Here is a 22,052-nt window from a genome sequence, read left to right as displayed (position 1 = left end):
ATAAAAATATGAGCTGGTTCCAAGTGCTGTGTTTTCCAAAGGGCCAAATGGCTGTGGAGTGTTTAAGGTTGTTGAACCCTGTTCTAGGTGTTAAAGTTTCCCAAACATTTCCCTAACTCTACAGTTACATATACATTTGGGGGGCTTGTGTAAACTTGTTTATTAGTTTATTAGTATTTGGAGTCAATTTTTCCTGTGTTGAATGTGACCTCATACGTTTATAAAGAGCCTTTACAAAGGTAAACTGTGAAACACTGTTTAATGACATGATAATGTGATGGCATTGTATTTGTTTTTGGCACGCTTTAATAACAAACACATTAATATGACTGAGCAGGATTTGGTTGCCGGGACATTGGAGTTTAATAGCGCTGTTGAGAGATGTTATTATAGCCTGACTTAACTGACAATTTTTGGATGTCCAATTCAGTTGGCAGGACACACCTGAACTTGGGGTTGGATTCAACTGCTTGGATTCCAGCAGTTGTTACATTTGGAGAGAAAAACAAAAAAAAACAAAAACAAAAATGAAAGGTGAAATTATAACACTAAAGGTTTATGCCGTGTGTGTCCGTGCATGTCTGGGTTTGTGAGTTAAAGGTGTGAAGGGAAGGATGAAGAACTGATGCAAGTAAAAATTCCCAGGAGAAATGTGAGTTATGGCCATTAAAGAGAAGGTAAAATGAAGAATGGAAAAAGACTTGGTTGAAAGAGGTAAGTCAGTAAACAGGAAGTGAACGTGAAGAGTCAAAATAAATAGGAGGAAGAGTCATGGAAGGTAGAGAAGGAATACTTGAGCCAGGGAAGTGGGGAGGGAGAAAAAACAGAAACACATTGAATCATGGAAGTGTGACAAATTAATGTGAAGTGAGGATAGTTAAGATGAATTAAAATGAAATTGAAGTTGATGATGGTGGAAGTGAAAATAATGAAGTTGCGGTGTAATTATATGACTGCAATGAAAGAAAGAGGAAAGTTGAGGTGATGGGAGACAGTGAAAATTGGATGGAGAGTAAGGGGAGATGTGGAGGAGAAAGGAGTGAATGAAGCGAGTGTAAAAAATGATACATAGAAATGCAAGGAGTAAATTGAGGGAATTGATCTGGGGGTCTAAAGAAAGGAGGGTTGTGGAAGGGGTAATGAAGAGAGGAAGAAATGTTAGGGAGGGAGACAGAGTGAAGAAAGAGCAAGGGGTAAAGAGAGATGGACCAAGTTAGGACAGTGAAAGGGTAGAAGGAAGTAACCGAGAGTGGAAGTTTGTGCGCGGGGAAAGGAATAAGGGATTGAAAGTACAGATGAAATGAACAACGGATGATGAATTAAATTAGGAGGATAATAAAGGAAAAGATCAAGTGAAAAGAAAAAATAATTGATGGTAAAATGCATGGCAAATTAAGGGGAAAGCAGTGAAGGAGGAAGGAAGTGAAGGAGCGAGGACAGGGAGGGAGGAGGGGAGCGCGTCCCATGTAGGCTGGAACTGCGAGGGTCCTCACTGAACTCTCACAGGCTGCAGAAGACCCGTCTCTCCCTGCCTTTCTCTCCATCTCTCGGTCGCCTCCCGACGACAGGCGCGCCTCCTCCAGCACCGACTCCTCTGCCAGCCCGCGGACCGTCCGGCGGGAGGCGACTCTGAGCGCGCAGCAACAACCGAGCCAAGGATGGAGAACGTTTCGGACACCGACTACCGGGGCCAGATCTCGGGGCTCTACGGCAACGGCAGCATGTGCCGGAACTTCGCGGGCGGGAACAACACCACCGAGGCGCGGTGCGACGGCGAGCGCGGACTGACCGGCAGCCCGGACGTGGACACGAACCCGGTCATCATCGCCATCGTGATCACGGCTCTCTACTCCATCGTGTGTGTCGTGGGTCTGGTGGGAAACGTGCTGGTCATGTACATCATCGTCAGGTAAGACAGCCCGAGTCTTCCTCCTGTCTTCACCCTTCTGTCCACTCAGTCATGACCGTCTGCTGCTGTGTTGACCAGAGGTGCGTGTGCGTTATGCTACCACAAAACCATGTGTCAGATTCTGTCGTGCGTAAAAAGGTCTCCAAGTTCGCAGGAAAGTGGCACCAGAGCGCAAAAATAGCGACCTGATACAGAGACCTGCCACAGTCACTCTCTTTGCGACTTTGTTACCATCCACCTCTGTTGGTGTGTTGGTGCCTGAGAAAGTGTCTAGTTGAGTCTAGAAGACTTTCTAATGTCGATGGAGGTCGTGTGGCAGGTGGCATCCATAAATTGTTCTTAAAAATGTGCTAAATAAAATGACTGAAGCGTTCACGTGGATCACGTGACCGTGGCAGCGGTACTCTCAGTCTCGGTTGGCTGTCCAAGCTCTCATTGTTTCTATATAGTGATCTATAAGAAAGCATCTTCGATATGAGGGATGGGGGTGGATTAACTACCTGAAATGATGTCAGTGAGCAGGTGAAGCGAACCAAAGACCTGTTTATTTATTGCAGATATCATTTGCAGTGACATCAGTGGGACAATAGGGGGCAGTAGTCTCATGCCCGCTTCTTCCCAGCGTAGGGGGTGTCTCCAGGAGAGAGTACAGTCTTTCATGGTCCTACTTAGCAGTCTACCTTACAAGGTGGAGTCCTCTATGACTGAGTCACACTTCAGTATATGTCGATATAAGCAAAAAGGTTCCTCTGGCCTCTCGGGAAAATACTGGGGGGTCAAGATCCCAGCGTTGGGTGCCCCTGCAGTATGTTGCTTAATCGCTGGCGAGAACCCTGGATTCAGAGGTCTTCCTGACATTTGTAAATCAAAACAAAGCTACAGAAAACCAAGTTATCTTGAAATTGCTTTGACTTTTTTGTCATTATTTGTACTCAAGCAAACAAGCAACTTCTGTGACTGGCGGAGGTAAGTATCATTGCACTGCTATCCACTCCATGGACCTTTCCTTCTTTTCTCATAACTTTTATTCTACAGAGATGTTGTGGCTCCAATTGTACCGTGTGTTGAGAAAGAACAATATGAAGATGTGGTACGTCACGGTGAGACCTCACTAGATCAGACCTCCGTCAACCAGCTGATTTCGACACAGCATTGTTGTCCTACATTTACATTACAAATTTCATCAGATACTTTCGATAAAAATATAAAAATGAGCACAATGGGACAGCAGGTGGCAACAGAAATTCTGGAACTGACTAAGAAAGTGGGCAAGAGCGTGGTGGCGTAGGTACCAAATGTGTCCGCTTATCAAATGTGCCCTACCTGCCACGGAGTGATGACGTCACATCCAGCATTTACGATATCTTTTTTTTTAATGTTTTAATGAGCCAGAGGAAATTGAAATAAAGGATTGCGTAGCATTTATTTCCACAAAATACGATGTTTGTCATCCAATTGTTTACACAGTTTATGTCCGTCCAATTACTATGCGAACAACGCGATTTTTCTTTGAGATCGCACAAGAAATCAAAATAGTCTCCGCAGTAGGCACTTATACACGTCCAGATACATTTTTATTCATTTGCCAGAGGGAAATATGCATCTATGAAGGAGTTTTCACCCCTACCAAATCAGTCCTACCACTTCCGCATTAGCTGAAAGAAGCGTTGTGATTAAAAGATAAACAAAAAAAATATTGTATATGCTGGATGTGATGCCACCACTCCGCGGCAAGTAGGACACATTTGGTAAGCGGACACATTTGGTACCTACAGTGGCAGTCTAACAGACTCCAGATTGTAATCCTGAACACCATTCATCTTGAAGTGTGTTTGTGTGTTCTTTGTCTCATCATCAACATCCTGGAGACTTATTGAAATCTCTTGATAAATTCTTGACCTATTTTGCATGCAGGTCGGCGTAGGTAGTTCTTCATTGTAATTCGATCCATAATTATTTTGGGTAAAAAAAACCCCAAACATCAACACATAAGTGCCGAAAACAATAATTTGGAGGCTCAAGTGGATAATGTGAGCAATTTGACCAGGTCCAGTTATCTAACAGTCGCGGTGAGTGGAGGGTCACCGGGGTTAACTCCGCTGATTTATCGAAGCTGTATTTGGACTCTATAATTCTCCTAATAAACCGCGGACATTTAATTTTCAAAGCAGTGAAACTCTGCACCTGCTGGGTCCATCGCGGCAGATTCACTGCTCGGACACTTGTCACCCGCTCCATCAACGCTATGGAGTAGCTAATCACCGGCGATATAAAACCTGAAGAGCTTGATTTACGAAGAGCCCAGTTTGTGCGGAGTCAAGCCTGTGTGCAGCGTTGGATGTCGCTCGGGTGGGATGAGCAGGAAACTTTTATAATGCACGTGAGCAGCTTAGTCCGACTACTGGAGAGAATTTCTCGTTTCTCTTAGTCGGACTACACGACCTGGATAATGTGGTTAATAGCTAGCATGTAGTTGAGTTGCTCGACTATGGACTGAGTGATGTGCGGCTGCGTGAGCTTCAGCTATGCAGTGGAAGACAAAACAATCTCCAGAATATTAACTGTATTCAGAAACTTGCAAGTTTAATTGCAAAACCTTTCGAAGGAAGCGTGTTTGGCGATGATGACAGCCTCATGATAGTGATGGCATTGAACCATCGCTCTGACCTCTGAATTGAAACTAGTCAATCAGTGAGCACCATCTGCAGGGTTCAATAGAACAGGCTGAAATAGCTACCTGTCAACCTCAATTGCTCCTCCTCTGTGGTCATGGGAACCGGAAGGACTGGAGAGGTCACTGCGCCACCCCTTGTCACGGAGGTGAACTACTCGTAGTTCAATTGTCTTTGCATCGCATGTAAACATGATGCAGTCGATGGCTTAGTCGAGGTATTGCCTCAGCCTGGCTGCGCTCTGCATGTAACCACAGTCAATGGTGGGAATTCAGCGAAGGCCGCTGTGGCTGACCTCAGGAGTGGTCCAGTTCTGAGGGACAGATTTGCAAACTCACTTCAACAATTGTCCTGTTTTTCCAGTGCTAAATTCTCATATTTATGTACAGAATTGAACCCAGAACCTATTTATTCAAGTAGTACACTGAGTATCAATGGTATTTTTACCATGAGAGGAGAACAGATTTCACAGACTTTTCAAGGCTTTTTGAGACAATGTTGCTAATGGGACAGAAGGTACAGTACAGATGATTACATGTTGGGAGGTCTGGAGCATAACTTGGATTCCACTGACTCCACACTGCCATCTGGGCACATTTTCTTTTTACATGTTCTTCTGTTTCCTTTCTGTATCAAAATGGGAGGTGGATTTTTTTAAAAACATATCTTTTAAAATTATTTTCTTGCATTAAACAATTTGACTGAATATAAGAATTCGTGACAGAATATTTCATATATAGCACAATATTATATCTATTTTTTTGATTCTACATTTTTTCATAACTATTTTTTTTCATCATAATTGTCCTTCCTGATACAAAAGCACAATTTCAATTCTAACCTTAATTTTCACTGTATCGCAAAGTACAGTAGTAGCACAGTACATTAATATATTAATACAAAAAAGTCACGCTACTTTTTTTCCCTCTGTTAGTTTTAATTCCAATGAAATACGAATGAAACAATGTTTCATTAAACTTTCTCCATATCAATATCTATGAATTATTTTGATCATAAAATCATATCTGGATTTCTATTACATTATCCCCTTAGTGTTATTTATGTAAGTTAAAGTTACTAACCACCTCATGCACCGTCTAAGATTTGTTTTCTCCATTGATATTATCTTTTTTAAATTATCTTTCAAAATAGTTGACAGTTGTTTCATATTCATGACTTGATCGTGAGATTTTTCATATGTCTAATGCTGATCTTATTGGTCCCTTCATTTTGTTCTTTACACCAAAGAAAGTTTGAATTTGAACAACCACAGACTTTTATTTTACATTTTAAAGTTCTCTTAATTCGCCTTGTAATCTTTTACTGTATAATTATTATGTTCTGTGACTGTGTGTTTTTTCCTGCGTTTGGAGTCAGCAGATTATTTCCTCTTCCTCTGCTTGCCAACGAACAACCCACTAAGAAGACAGATCTGCTTCCTTAACTGTCACATTAAGTCAAACACCACTGTTGCCTCTCTGTGACGTTCTGGATTATAAAAAAAAAAAAAAAAAAAAAAAAAAAAAAACGGCACACCACTAACAGTGACTAACTGCAGAGCCACAACACTTGCACACAGTCACCGTCAGAATCCTTCTGACAGAAAACAGTCAGGTAACACAAAAAGAAGAGAATAAATTGCCCATTTCAAATTCTTCAAGAATGAGGGCAAGACACCAAAGTCTGTCAGTTGCCAGCATTCAAAACTGCCCTGACCTTTTAAGACTTATTTGTGAGACGCAGAATCCCTGTAAAAATAAAGCCCAGTTTAGAGAGCCATATTCTGTGTCCAACTCCAACTCCCGATATTAAAAAAAGAAAATACAATCGACCAATACAATCGGGATAATTTCACGTTTATTCATGTGAGACAAACTTTAAATAATTCCTCAAAAGTTAGTTTATGGACAATGGCATTAAGCTTAGTCCTTCATCACTCACTGCCTTCATGAATGGTGGGTTTAAGATGAGACTTTGTTGTTGTTAAGCTTTTGAAAAAAAAAAAAACAGACGCTGCAAACACACAAAAATCATTCATTACATTGATTCAGTCACATTTTTTCTATGCACCGTCCATCCATGCTGATGTGTTGTTTCGTCCATCAGTCGCACCTGAGATGTGCTCGATGCTCCTCTTCCGGAACACGCTCACAGCGAAGAAGGCAGCAAATGCTCAACTTCGAGTTGTTTTTAAACCTGAGGCGCCTGTTCCATGTCAGACCTGCGACCCCAACGGCTCTGCACCACAGAGCTAACAGAGCTAACGGCTAATGTGACATCTCACATCAAAACTTTGACACTTGTAGACCATCCAAGTGTAGTCCGTCGTTTAAAAGTGGCCAACCACATAAATGTGCTCCAAAATATGAAACGAAAAAGGAGGTTTCTTCGGTGGTGTGCCTCAGGATTTTTTCAATGATCAAAGAGTACAGTGGCAAATGCTTGAAAAACGCTGCTATATGATCATGGGCTTATTTTTTTTCTTAATTTTATTAATAAACAAGCATTGAAAAACATGATATACTGGTATACTGATATACATTGGTACCTCGGTTTTCGAATGTGCTGGACTTCGAACAAATCGGAGTTCGCACAAAAATTTGCTGATTTTTTTGCTTCGGATTTCGAACGAAAATCCAGAACTCGAACGCCCCCGAAAAAAACATTTCGTGCCGGATCGATCAGCTGACCCACAACGCACTTGGTTATTGTGTATAACGCAGCCTCTGTTTGCAGACGTGTCCCGATAGCTACATTTACTGACTGTTTTTTCTTCATATTGAGGTGTAAAACCTTTCCTGTCTCAACACTGGACCGTGGTAGAGTGTCACAGTGGAGGTGCTCGCTCTCCACACCTCCGAGGCTGGAGCGCTCACTCCAGGGTTTGATGTCCTGTTGTGGGCTGGAGCTGGGACAGGGATGAGGCGAGTCTGGGACAGAGCGTGACTTGGTTTATGACTTTGTCACAGCCAAACTGCACAGAAGCGCACATTCAGAGCTGGACACGCACCGGGCACCTCTTCACTTCTGGAGAGACGTCACTCACTCGGCAACCCCTCCCACATGCAGCGGCCACACACATAGAGGAACAGCGCACCTGCAGCAGACACTCTACATTCACTCCTACAAAAGACTATTTTAAGGCTTGGAACGCATGATTTCTTTTTCCATTAATTGCAATGGGAAAAATCGATTCAGATTTCAAACAAATCGCTTCTCAAACGGCCGTCTGGAACGGATTGTGGTCGAGAACCGAGGTACCACTGTACGTGGTTGTTCTTAGCTGTGCATTGATAGCAAAACACTGCCAGAGCTTTACATGCCGTTGAAGCAGTGGAAATAGAGCTTGGTCATTTAGACAATTGAACATCTTCAATGTCGTCATCGAAACAATGTGCCGTTGATTTTGCAATATTACACTCTGAGGTTTATATCTTGAAATCGAAATACGATATCAATATATCTTTCAGCCCTACATAGGACTATGGCAATAACGTTTTTCAACACCTTTTGTTCAATCAAGGGACTCATGTTTTTGTTTGAGGGTTGTTATGGACAACTGCAGTGATCCAGACAGGACTGGGCTGAAATGAACATCTGCAGTGTTTCGCCTTCCTTGTCTTTGACACGACTTTACTCTCGTTTTTTTAATGCTATTGGTTGAGCCTTATGAATTCCACCAGGACAAGTGCGATGAACGACACATGCCAGGTCTCTGTCAAACTTCAAATAATCCCCAGGGCACCAGCGCAGGCAGGGGTTTGGCAACGCTGCTGGATTCCAAATGAGATCACGTCAAGCACCAGCTTGACGGCAAGAGCAGTTGGAGGGAAGTAAAGCTTGACAACTAGCCAGTGTCCTTTGTTATTTTCATTCAGAGTTCCCATCCTCTCACTTTTAGTGAAGAAGCAACAGGTGCAGAGGGATCCACAAAAACAAATAAAATCTGCACCTGCAGGCTTTGCAAGAAGTCCAATTGAACAATGTGATGCAACTAACGGAAAAAAACAAAAAAAAACCTCTTTGAATGCATTTTTTAGTTCCATGACTGTAGCAGTCAGTAGTGACCTTACAGAAATTGAAATTATTCACGATTAAAATCAAACTGAGGTTCACAATCAGTTACACAGAAGAGAAGATGGGTGAATAAATAGCTTGAAATTCTCAGACCAAGTTGAGACCTATACCAAGAAAATATTGAAATATAAGAAAATGCATGCAGAAAACAACTTGTAGTGATGCAAAACACACCCAGTGTCACCCAGAACACCAAAACAGCCCTCAGTAAATACACCCCTCATCTCCGCCTTCCCCAATACACAACAATGTGTGTATACACTCAAATATCACAATACTCGATTGTGTCATATTGTCTTGATACTGTTTGTTCTCTTTATTCATCCATAGATACTTGAATAAGTTGCTGCATTGCTGCCCCTCGCTGGTCTCAGTCTTGACTCGGCCCAGGTCTCAACTGGAGTCTGAAGTCCGACTTATAAAGACAGAGCGAGAAATGTCTGCAAAAGTGAAGGCATTTTCGGAGGCTGGGGACACCTGTCACCTGGATGCCTACCTGGTGAGGCTTGTCCAACTACCTGGACATCTCAGCATTTCCCCAGAAGACCTTTAGGAGGGTTTAGAGGAATTCAGATTTTGCTTGAGGGATATTTTCCTCAAGTGATGCCCAAAAATTTGCCCTTGAAAGTCGCATCTTATGCAAAGCTTTTTCTGCTATTTGGGTTGACCCTTTAGTCCCTGCTTAAATGAGCAGATAAAACATGTAAATAAAATATGAATAAAACAGGTGGAGAAAAACTCACCTTGCATTATCTGGACCCATCTGAAGTCAGGGGTATTAAAGGACATCACTTAGCACAACTTTGTGTTTGAGCTCAGATTTATGATCAGCAGCCCGCCCTTTGCCTCTTATCTTGTGTGACCGGAATGAATCTAATGAAATGCGTGTTTTTGGAAAATGGTGACAAGAGTTTTGACACTGAAAACAAAGTCCACAGAAGGGCCAAAAGGACGTTTTCTCTTGTCTGAAGGTCATTAACTGTCACGGTACGAAGGGACGAGGGAGCTAAAGCCACGTATAGAGGACGTGGTGTAGGACCCAAGTGCGAGTGGTTATAGGCACAGGGGGCAGGAGGGAATTATAAATAACATTTAATAATTAAACAAACTAAAACAGAACAGAAAACGTCACCGAACCGGGAAGAAACAGAGCGAACGCAGAATGTAAAAACAGAGTAACGAAACTAACAGAAGTGCACAAACATGAGTAAAAAGTCAAAACAGAAAGCGTCACCGAACTGGGAGAAAACGAACTTAAATCACAGGGAACTAGATTTACAAAAGCACAAAGGACAGATAATCACAAAAGAAACCAGGGAGCACAAGGAAGCACGAAGAAACAAAACACTAACTCAAGGCAGCAGGGTTAAACACAGAGTAACAAAAGAACTAGCAAGCGCACAGAATAAAAGACCGAAAACAAAGAGAGCCACGAGTTAAATGAACTAGCTAGCAAACAGAACAGAGGGGAAAAAAGCAAAACCAGGACTCGGAGCCTGGAAGCGGAGCCATGACAATTAACATCCGTCAAAGCCGCTTGTTTCTCTCAGCTTTTGCTTCTGCTGATTGGAACGTGACAGCCATTTAGCTAATGGCTTCATCTGGATATTTACTTGGAAATGGAAACGCCGTCTTCCCGTCCCCACTTTGCGGCGTTGAATGCAATTTAGCAGGATTAAAACGAGGGTGAACAAAAGATAATCACTACCCCCTTCCTCCTAGTGTTTTCCTTAATACCGTAAAACCTCATGTTTTTTCTTGCGACTCCAGTCCCTCGCCAGTAATTGTTGCATCCATGCAAACGCCTTGTGAGCAAACAGATACCAGACCAGTGATTGGCCTCACAGTAGGAAGAATCAATTGTGGTTGAAAACCACTGGGTTCCTCGTGGAGTACGCCACCAGCGCAGAGTGCTTCCTGTTACCATGGAAACACTGAGAGGTGAGTTGAGCGTAATGAGCGCAAAATGACTCCCTAACCACCCACCACGCGCATCGCCTCCTTCGCTTCCTCCACCCAAAACACAAGACCCATCAGCCACTGACGAAGCGGAGTGGATCAACACGCTCAGCTCCATTCTGTCTTGAGCCCCCTTGCATTTCTGTTGACTAAAGTTGTATATCATTGTCAATAATTTAAAACTGAGAGCTGGTCCCAGCAAATTATGCTTTTGATGCACTTTAAGATCACACGCTGATGAAGCATTTAGTTTAGGCAGCCCTTTAATATAAGGAAAAGTAAGTTGTGTTCTTTCCACGACCATGACTGCAAGACCATGACTTTCTCATCCATTGTCAGTGGCCAACGGCCAATAAATGAGGATGATTTACTGCTGTGGAACAAATGATTTCCCGAATTCATTTAGTGATCTTTGACTCTGCTCTTTAGTCCCAGTCAAACATGATAAACAAAGCACTTTGTTTGTTTGTTCTGGAAAAGAAGTATAAAAAAACCCTTCTCCAAGTAACTTAACCCTTTTGTGTGTCGATGATGATAAGCAACGACAGGCACAGAAGGTTCACAGACTGTAGTGTTTCCAAGCAACAAAGTATTTGAAAAGTGGTCTTGGAAACTGACATCATGGAGCAGGAGCACAAGCACTTTCATCATCCCTCCATTTACTTTTGAGATGGGAGCCATTGATGGGGTAATTCACTAGGAGATGGACCCTGATTGCTGAGCCCATCTCCAGTGCACAGTTCGTGGGGCTCCTTTAGGTTCCACTGTCTATGCAGCTTGAACTGGTCTAAAGAATCCAGTGGTCTGGCTTGTTTTTTAGTTGGTGCTTTCAGTGCTATAATGACTAGAGACATTCATTTCTTTAGTTTAATGTAATTACTGTGTGCGACTACAGGGGTGATGTTTTGCTAACCTCAGGTCAGGTACAGTAAGGGTCAGGAGTCAGGGTTTGTTTCAGTTCATCCTGGACAAACCAAAACAATGGTCCAATATAAGGTGGGCACCAGGTTGCACTTAGCATGCAATTTGGGGCCATGTTAGTGGAGCAAACACAACCAAACAAACATATTTTGTTTGGAAGGGGTGCCCTTCCGTCCCGCTGTTTTATCCTCTACCTGCTGTCTGTCGCTTCTTCTCCAGTTGGGAATCTGAAAAACCCTCAATCAACTGTCTGAAACATCACAGCATCTTTTCATGAAAGCAATTTTACAATTTTAACCATCAAACTAAAGCCCTCAAAACACCCCTTAAATGCAGACGCGTCCTCAGACTGTGGGGGGCAGCATATCGTAAAAGCAGCATTCGCTCTGTTAATTCAGAAGAAGATTGGCAAAAGATTGTAAAATAAAAGTAAATGTCATGCAACAATGAGCTAAGCTTAAAAGGAAGAAGATAATATAATAGTTGAAATATTTATACCTCCGTTGACATACATTTCCAGCGCTCCTCAATCCTTAAGCGGGTGCCAGCAAATCTCAAAATTGAGGAAAATACATTTCTCAGTCTCGCTCCGCAACTTGATTTAAATTCACGGGAGCGCGCAATATTGAGGTTGAGAATTAAGGATTGAAGTGGAAGGAGGAGAAAGGTGAAGAAAGGAGGAGAAAAGTCACACAAATACATTTAGCACCCTGCACCTTCCACGTTATCCTCTTCTTAACTCAATCACTGTCTATTGTCATAAGCGTTGTATTCAGACAGTAAAATATCCCTTGTTAAATGACTGCAAGCCTGTTAACACTACAACATTGGCTTTTTTTTCCTGAATGGTAAATGCTTTGTCCATGGCCCTTTGTTTCCAAAAGAAATATAATTGGTCTCTGTTGCCTACTGCTGTGTCTTGTCAGCAGACGACGTACAGTTGAGTCTTACTGTTGACACCACAATAAGAGCAGGAGGGTTGGAACGTCTCTGGAACAAAGGAGTCCAATACAACAACCACGCAATGACAACACAAGATATTGATATTCTATAAAGAAGGAAGTTAATGTTTCTTTTCACTCCCTTTGTTGTCTGATATTTCAGGAAAATATATATATACACAGTATATGTCATATAAAAACGGTTGAAACTTATTTAAGTAATTGATTTGAATAGTCCACACATTAGACATCACTGAATATTAATTGTAGTTTTGATAGTATATATGTATAATATATGTATATTTGATGATTTTTGGCTGTCTAGGATTGTAAAGCAGAATTTGAAGATATATTTATCGTTGTTACGTGTTCTTACTAAAATATTTTTTTTACTAAAATATTATTATTTGTTGTGATAACACATAAACACATTTATTTAAAAACATATAATTAACAATTATGTAAATATAATTGAAATACCATAAAACCCACCCACATAATTTAGTCATATTTTATATAATATACAATTTGAAGTTACCATTTTTTTTTCATCGGAATAAAAAAAAAAAAGGATGACGCACAAATTTTCTTGCAGTAGATAAGCACTGTCTTCTTTGGAAAACATCTTCTTAAACTACGCTTTTTGTAATTACGCAAGTAATACGTTTCAGCTTAGGGGTATTTTTCAAAATGTAGTTCAAACTTAATAACATCTCCACGGTCAAATAAACCAGAGATGAAGCAAACTCCGGGGAAATCAAACCTGCGATTATAACACGTAGACCATCAGGCTCGGCCTGTTATTGCCATTGAATTAGTTTTGGGATAAACTGAATTAGCGCCGATCGTGTGGTGGCTCAGAGACACGCGCACATTTAAGAATCAGACAAAGACGTGCTGGTGTTGCTGGCCTGCGGGACCAAAGGAAAACATGCAAGGCTAAATGAAAGACTGCCATCATGTTCGTGGCTGTTGACTACCTTGTTGGTTTTCAATCAATAGTCATTCAGTGTTGATCCCCGGAGAGCTTGATGTGTTCTCCAATGATTACAACTGTTATTAAAATTGTTGTGAAAGGAAATGGATGTTATTTGATTTAAAAATAACCTGATCTCAATTTGAAAAACATTTAGTTGGACATGAGCTCCTTTCCCCAGGTGGAGGAGTTTGGGGCTTTGGAGGAGCATGGGGTCTTGTTGAAGGAATGCTGGAGAGTGTGATCGATGAGCAGATTTGTACGGACCTTTGGGCCTCTAGTTCTAGAGCTACCGGTCCACCTAAGGTGCTACTGTCACCTCCGCAGGACAGTGTAGGAAGCTCAGGCCTTCAGCAGAGGCTCAAAGTAGTATCGATGCACCTTCACAGTGTGAGAACCAAGTTCAAGCTGGATGGAGGCCTGGGGCAAACCCTGCACACCAGAACTTTTCTAGAAAAAGAGAGGGGTTTAGATCTTTTAGACATCATCTGCCTCTGATAAGCTTTACTGCAACAAAACAGGGGTTTCAAAATAATAACAAATGATGATTAGGGTTGTTGTGTATGTTTGTTTTGTTACAAATGTGTTATTACAAATTATATTACATGAATCATTCATGTAAATTTCGCCTTCATCTCTGCACATCTGTGGACCATCATAACCACAAATGTGACACTGCAATAATTTCATATGAAAACACATGCTGTCGTCTCAACTTCCTGTCTGATTCTAGTGGCGACTACAAGAGTGCGGTGAGTGGAGGGAGATAAAAAAAAAATCTGGTGTTGATCATCTGTGGTGCGCCGCGATAATCTCACCAGAGCGCACCACACACATCAAGATTGATAAAGAGTATTGTCAATCCAGTGGTCCAGGAGCTCGTCTTGCTAAAGCTCAGTGGAAAACAAGCGGGGACATGCAGATGGTGGTCGAAAAAAAATCAGAAAATCCCAGAGGAAACCCAGTGTAGCTTGCTTTAATGAGCTCTAATGCTGACGGATTAGTTGGTCTCTGACTGTTTAAGTTCAGCCCCCCACAGCAGGGCGTTTACTCGCTCATCCTCACTTTAAAATGACGTCCAGAAACGACTGCAGTGCACTCGACTCTGCTCACCCAGGCGCACACAGTCGTAGAGGAAGAGAAACGCAGGCGAGATGATGAATAGGCTTGTGACTCTGGCTGCTGTGAATGAATTGTGTTTTAAGTATTAAGCAATGGATCAGTTCTGTTTCATTTGTCATGGTCTTTGACTCCTCCCGTGGCTCAGCCTCGTATGCGGCCTTGTATAAAGAGATGTTTCTGAATACACATACAAGAGTTCATTATTCTGCTGTCTTTCACTGAGCAGCTTCAGAGGAGGTCTGAACTAGAACAAGGCGCTGGTGGCCTTGAATATATGTTCATGTGCTCTGAGGAGAAATAATTTACAGGTTGTTTTTTTGTCTTGTTTATTTCGAGACTAGACTTTTTCAGTAAAAGCCCACAGCGTTTCTTTCTGTCCGTTTCGATTCACCTGGGACTGAGTGCTGCCTCATTATTTCGAAGTGAAACCTTTTGGCTGCTGCCTGCAGTTATCCACAGCTTTCTTCAGCATGTAAAAACTAGTGTAGTTGCCCCTCCCACTGACTCCTGCTTCTGTGGTTGCCTCGTATACAGCATGAGAAACAAAAGTCTGATTTTTGGTATGTTTTCGGCTTACCACCCAGTCTCCTCTCCAGACACCCCGACCTCTCCTCACATGTCGTTCACAGACGTGCTGTCAGTCGAGCACCCTTTACCCACACAGTCACTTGATCTCACTGCTCTTGAGATCGATGTGATGAAGCCAGAGAACATCACCGCGCTGCCTCACATGGCTCTATTGAATGGCTCCATCTATAGGACTGAATTGTGCCGCAAGTGCTCTGGGGAGGCCACACGTGATGAAATGAATGTCAATTCAAACTCCTCGAGTTAAGTTAGAAGCTGCATTTTACAGTTAACAGACTCTCAGAGATGCCTCAGCAATGAGTATTCAAGCATTGAAAAAACGCTTCAGAGAAAGTTTTATCATTTGCTATATTTCAAATACTATGAAGAGGCTCTTTATTACTACTTATTTGTTGACTGATGCAGAATGTCAACCTGGAACAAATCACAGAAAATGGTTGAGGAGGTGAGAGTTCTCGTGGATTACAACATACCAGGCGCCATTGACTGCCTCCACTTTTAGTTTTGGAATTAAACAATTGGATGCATAAGTGCCAGATTCTTCCATCACTCTAAAACAAATAATGTTTACGCAGAGCTGGACACTGAACCCGTGGCCCATTAATTGAGAGGTGCCACTTTCAATTTAAAAAGACAATAAACACACCAGACTGAACAGTTCGTCGAAAAAGAAGGTCTGACACGACATTTTTCGAGAACTGCGATGGCTAAGTATGTTTCAAGCTCTGAAGAATAGAAAAAGCAGATTAGAGAGCTAAAAAAAATCCACCGCTTGCTCTTGACAAGAGCCTGACGTGGACATGGACATAAGTCAGACAGACAGAGCCAATGAGTGTTCGGCGGGGGAGTCAGGATTAATGGCAAAAATAGAAAAAAATCATTCCTATTGTTTAAACCAAACTGGTGGAATTGTCATGAAACAGCTGATCGATTCAGAGAAGAAACAATTGAAAGAAAATGTCAAAATAAATGTGCAATTAAAAAAAACATTCAGTGGAGATCTCATCGCTTGAAAGACATCTGCAAAGGAAGAACACAACTCTCAAAGATCACACCTCACTTGGAAGCCACAGCAAGAGCCAAGAACATGATGCTAGAAGACGTGGGAGCCAATGGTCTCAGGCTATTCACAGAGAACTGAGGGAGAAGCTTTTTTGGACAGCTAGTGGCCGGGCCACGCCCCATCTGTGTGAAATTCCAGATGATGAAATCCAACATCCATGAGGCAACATGGCGAGCAAGAAACAGCGCCATCATGAGAAATTTACCTTTGGCATACCCCTGTTGCGTCTTGCGAGACGTGAGGTGAGATTTTATTGGCTAAGGAGCATGGCGTTTGCTGGGAAGGCTTGCAACTGCTAATATATTTTAAGATCACTATCACATTCTGCAATGTTTCCATGACTCCACGATTGTTTTTACTGCTACATTACGGGTGTAAATGAGCTTTGCAGAGGTCTGCTTTCTCTGTGTGCTTTTGTAGATTTATTTGTTAAATGCATCAGCTCACATTGACAGTTTTGTCAAGATTTCCAGGATCAATGAGGTAAATAAAACAAAATGGCACCATCAGTCATAGCAAGGTTGAAAAGTTACGACGTTCCTGTCAACAACAGTGTGTCCAGGTGCACAAATCGTTCAAGTCATTCAAGTCACATTGTCTTTTGTGAAGCCATGAGTCACCAATCTGACTAGAATAACGGCTGGAAGGACACATGTTGACCAGTTTGATGTTGTTGTTGTTGTCCACCAAAACAGCTCAACGCTATGCACCTTTTCACTTCTCAAGTAGAGATGAAGAATTATGTCATAACTAAAATATCCATAATGTCTTGAGCATCAGCTGTGAGAGTTGTCAGGCTGAATTAAAGCCTCATTCTCAGTGAAAAAAGGCATTACCCTTGAGGAGTGGAAATAGCACACACCACAGCACTAGGATGGAGTCAGTGAATGGATTGTCATTTACGCCACTGATGGTTACAAAATGGAAAATTTGAACACATTTGAGTGGCTGCTTGAAAAGAGATGAAAGAAGGTTTTTATTAGGATCTGAATCTCAGATCGCAAGACTTGACAGGATTTGAGGAGCCTACTGCAAGTCCCGTCCATCGACGAGCACCTCATGGGACCAAAGTTAACAAAAAATGATGTCTGTGAATTTGAAAGACACACTCTAATGCCATCAGAGAACTGATGTTCTCAAACATTTGACAGTGGGTGGAGTGAGAGCCAGCATGCGGGGACAAGCTCTGCAGGGTCATGCTGAGCGTTTAATGATGTCAGCTGGCTTCTACCTTTGATAGTTTGATAGTTCTTTATCGTGCCAGAGCAGTTGTAGTCCAAATAATGATCTATTATTACAAGCAAATAAATCATGAATTACATGACAAACATACTTGAAACTGACATCATTATTTACTGTTTAAATTGAGGTGCAGCATGTGTTGAATCCAGGGCATAAGGCAAAGTGGACCAGAAAATAACTTTGATCTTCCCATAGACTTCGATTCATTTTTTTCCCCGATGGACCGCACGGTGGGGCGGAGTTTAAGGTTCCCTACATTAACTTGCGTGGCACACTGCCACAGGTGAAGTGAGAGCTGCTGTGCCTTCAGAAAAGTTATCTGTTTTTAAAGATGAGCTTACATGTGATGAAACATATTAAAATGAAGTGGAAACAAGAGGATAACACGTAGTGCATCATGGTGGTGGTCTTGAAAATGACGGCTTCCGCCATGTCATTCGTGGAAAAATCCCAAAAGTAACATGGTAATGACTGAAGTCTGTTGCTCACGGAAGTGAAGTCGCACATTCTGGCTGGACCGAAGGAGAGACGGACTACGTGGACTGGAGGCAGATTCACTTCTCATGATGAAAAACTAGCATTTTTTTTTTCTTTCACCAATTTACAAAATGACAAAAAAAAATCCACTCTATTTCTCTATCACTTCTTGAGTAGCTATGTTCTGTTCCGTGTTTTTTTTTCTTATTTTATGCGGTGTGCGGTGGCTCTGCCAGTTTCAAAATTTGCTGGCGGAAACGCTGCCCGAGTCCCGTCTCATCAGCGCAGCACTCTCTCTGTCACCCACTCTGCCTCCAGACTGAGAAGTGAATCAGAATTTCTGTTAGTGAAAGTGTAGTCATTTATTCATCGTGCAGAGTCTATAAGGAGACGTATGGATGCATCGCAATGAGGATGTTAACAGTGTTCCTAGATGTTTGTGACGGATGCAGATTCTTCTTTTCTTTTGTCAGCTGAACAAATCAATTTCCCCCTGCTTTGGCTATTATTCATGCGACTCGTGTGCATCCGTGCGGGTACATTCAAATCCCAGGAACATACTGTATTCTGCAGGCTGAAAACCTGGATGTATAATATGTCAATTTATTTTCAAGATAGAGTGGAGTGGACTCACACACAGTCACCTGGGAACACAATGACGCAGCATTAGTAATGTATTGATTTCATGACCCACGTAAGGGAAAAAAAGGAAAGTGAAACCTGTTCACTTTCCTTTTGTATTTTTTTTAATTTTGTAACTGTAACAGCATCCGCTAACAACTTGTAACAGTACTGTTTGTGGTTATTTCTGTCAAGCAGCTGAAACTATTTCCCCTGCAATGAGGCTCAGCTCATCTCGAGAGATAAAGAGACCTTCAGCCATCTGGCAGGGACACGTGTTCCTCACATCTGGAGATGCTCTTGGCCTTGGTCCAAGCATCTTTACAAAAGACATTGAATGAAAGCCTTTTGTCTCCTCACTTTCATATTTTCCACGATGGTTTGCTACATTAATACGGCGTAGGTATTTCTCGACGCAAGAAGGAGGATCTCCATGGACTGTTTTAAAAGGTGGTGAGCTCTCAGTGGTGAGGTTTTAAAATGTGCTTGCAAGTCAGGGTAGTGTCAACACCTGTAATGTAAGGTGTCATGCCTCCAGATAAGCAGAGCTGAAGGGATGATTGGGTGTCAGGAAATGTGATTGTTAAACGCTCGACATGCTGAGAAAAAAAAAAATTGAAGAATTTGTTGAAATTGAAGAATCTCAGACTTTTTTTCAGTCAAGAATTGACGGGAGGTTTGAGCTGGTGGAGAAAGAGCCGAGCCAAAAGTTGTCAGTTGAAGTAGCCAAGATTACTTTTCTCCCAGGACACACTGGAGAGTAGATATGTGACGTTCACAAAAGAATCAGGTCTTTCAAATGGCTCTTTGGAGTGAGTGATAAGAAGAACATGTACTCAGATTACCGTCATCCCTATGTGAATCATTTACTCCACAGTTGATGCTCCACACAGAAAACAAGTTGGTGTTGGTGCAACAACACTGACTCGTGGTTTTTCGTGGTGAGGCTGTCACTGTCTGCTCATGAAACAAAGTAATGGTTGTTAATTGGAAATGAACTAACTCAAACAGAGTTGAAGATGAAAGAGGTAGAAGCACCGCAGCTGAAAACTTGTGAGATGTCTTCTGGTGAGAACCACAGACCTGACTTGAATCTGTCTCACTCACTGCTTCAGTGGTGATTTTGTTATCAGACACACGTTCACTGGGGACCTCTCATTGCCATAACCCTTTCCCCAGCCTCTCACCCTAAACCTAACCATCCAAAACAAAAGTCTAACCGTAACCTGGACCTAAACCAAATGTAAATTCAACTATCATGACCTAGTTATTTTAAAGTCTTCATCCTCAAATTGAGGCTTAAACCTTGTCGGGTCCAGCAGTAGGTCCCCACAAATAGCATAAGGTCCCCCACAAGGATATGTGTTTCCAAGAATTGGTCCGAACACACAAACACACACACTGTTTTTGTGATGAACAGCCTCTATTAATGAAGCATGACGAACGTGGATTCACTTTCTCTGCGTGTCCATTATTAATGTCAATTTCAGCCGTGAATGAAAAACCCATTATGGTTCTCCGTATGTGCCGCCAGAGGAACTGTTACTCCATGATGAGCTTTAGGCCGTTATTTGCTTCATTTGCAGAAGTGCTTTGATCACATCCTTTGCATCCACTCCGCACCACATAAGACCCAAAATAACTTCCCAACAAACCAGATAAGTTTTTCTCATCAGAATGACGGATAGTGTCCTGTCTGGAAATTCCCTATTCAATGGGAAGAGTCCAAATTTCAAATCAGCTGTTTGTATTTTTAGTGACAACCCCTTCATGAGAATCATCACTCTTTATGCCAGGTTCCATTTTCCTTCAGTTGGAAGAAAGAAACTGCATTGTTCATTGAAGATCTTTAATGCCCTCAGAGGCGATGAGGATGTGCCATAAAGCTTCTTAGGGTCCATGGACATGACTTTCAAGAGACTTTCAAGACATGTTCAAAACAGTTGGAAACATAAATAGGTGTAAATTTGAGGTGATTTTCTCAGTCTGCAGATGCTCCTGGGCCACATCCATCCCGCTGACTAATCCTGATGTTAAATATCACTTCTTATTCTTTTCATTTTTTCACATAATATTGTAATTTCACTTTTTTATGATTCAATTTTGGCATATTTATATGTTATAATATAGTGTTTTTTATTATCTTATTCACTGTGTATATATATTTTATTCATTCATTTATTGCACAAAAGGTTCCCCAAATGTTTGAAATTATTAATTTGGCCTTCTGATTCAATACCTCTAGTCTTCATTGTGAAACGGTGAGTATTCATCATAACAAAGTTGAAGTCAAGAACATGCTAAAATAGTGAATTAAAGACTAGTCTCTGTTTTCTCATACAGATCACATCTGCTAGCCAGTTTCGATAAACAATGGAAAGCAATGTGTCTCATGTCAAAGGCCATCGCCTCTTATCTTGGAATGCAAACGCAAATGCAGTAGTTACCCAGGCACAGCTATTTTTGCTAACATTATAGTGAATGTTGGATTGGCCATGACTTGAATTTAAATGAACACAACCCGTGGATTTTTGATACGCAGTGGCTCATCAACAACAATCCCGACCAGTCAAGGCCAACACATTTTTCTAGTTGCAATTTTCTGTGTTTTTTTCTTTGTATATTTTCTGAAATCCCGGTGCACCAAGGCGTATTATTTCTATGACAGCTTGGACGTAGCAATAGGAAGGTAAATGCTGTATCAACTCAAGATCCACATGAATGGGTTCAGGCTTCCCATGGAAACACAACCAAAGCAAAACCTTGGCCTCACCAGCAAAGTGTTTTCATCCTTCCTGGTTTAGGACTTCCTGTGGTACTTTAAAGGTGGCCTTACATCGGTTCAAACAGCATCAGTATCACAGAAAATAGATTCCTCCAGAAGTTCAAGCTAATTCAGTTTCATTTAGAGGACATATTGTTTTTTTGAGTGCGTTCTAATGGACACATCAGTGTGCGTCTGTTTGCACAAGATTTGCTGTAATACTTACATGGGAATGTGCATATAAGCCCCGCCCATCAAAAAATGTTTCGTTTCGCAGCCGCTGAAATCTTGTTCTCCAGAAACCACGTTACGTCCTATATTGACGCCAAAGGTAGCCTTGCACATTGCATGTAGATGCATAGGGATTTCAAAAGAGTAAAACGTTTTCTTCCGTAGCGTTCCACTTGGGTGCTAACTAAACTTCTGAGGATGTTTAGGCTCTCCAAACCTTTTCACATGATTCATTGTAAACTCAAAACTATTTCAGACTGTCGATTACACATCTGAACATGTGCCAACATCTGTTTGTGTGATTTGACTCAGGAATGAAAGGTTATATCCTTAGTCATATTGTCATTTTGAGGCTTCAATATGAGTGTTGGCAGCACAGGATAGCAAAGGCTTGTCTTGTAACTTGTCCTCAATTAATTACGCCCACAATTTGTCAAGTAAAATCCGATGCTTGGCACCTGTACATTGATTTTCTCTGGAAAAACATCG

At 41.8% G+C, this 22,052-nt stretch overlaps 1 protein-coding gene across 3 annotated transcripts in view; it reads left to right on the top strand.

Annotated features, from left to right (window-relative positions):
- Positions 1-1,479: 1,479 nt before the first annotated feature.
- Positions 1,480-22,052, top strand: part of oprm1 (opioid receptor, mu 1) — a 36,324-nt gene continuing 15,751 nt past the window's right edge. For all 3 annotated transcript variants that reach the window (XM_053875860.1, XM_053875862.1, XM_053875859.1), the window contains exon 1: positions 1,480-1,909. In XM_053875860.1, coding sequence (XP_053731835.1) covers positions 1,659-1,909 — 251 coding nt within the window. In that variant the 5' untranslated portion in view covers positions 1,480-1,658. The remainder of the gene's footprint in view (positions 1,910-22,052) is intronic.

Source organism: Synchiropus splendidus, chromosome 9 (genome assembly GCF_027744825.2).
Source record: "Synchiropus splendidus isolate RoL2022-P1 chromosome 9, RoL_Sspl_1.0, whole genome shotgun sequence".
Classification (NCBI taxonomy): Eukaryota; Metazoa; Chordata; class Actinopteri; order Syngnathiformes; family Callionymidae; genus Synchiropus; species Synchiropus splendidus.
The sequence above is the reverse complement of the archived record's forward strand: the minus strand, read 5'-3'. Positions and strand labels throughout refer to the sequence as shown.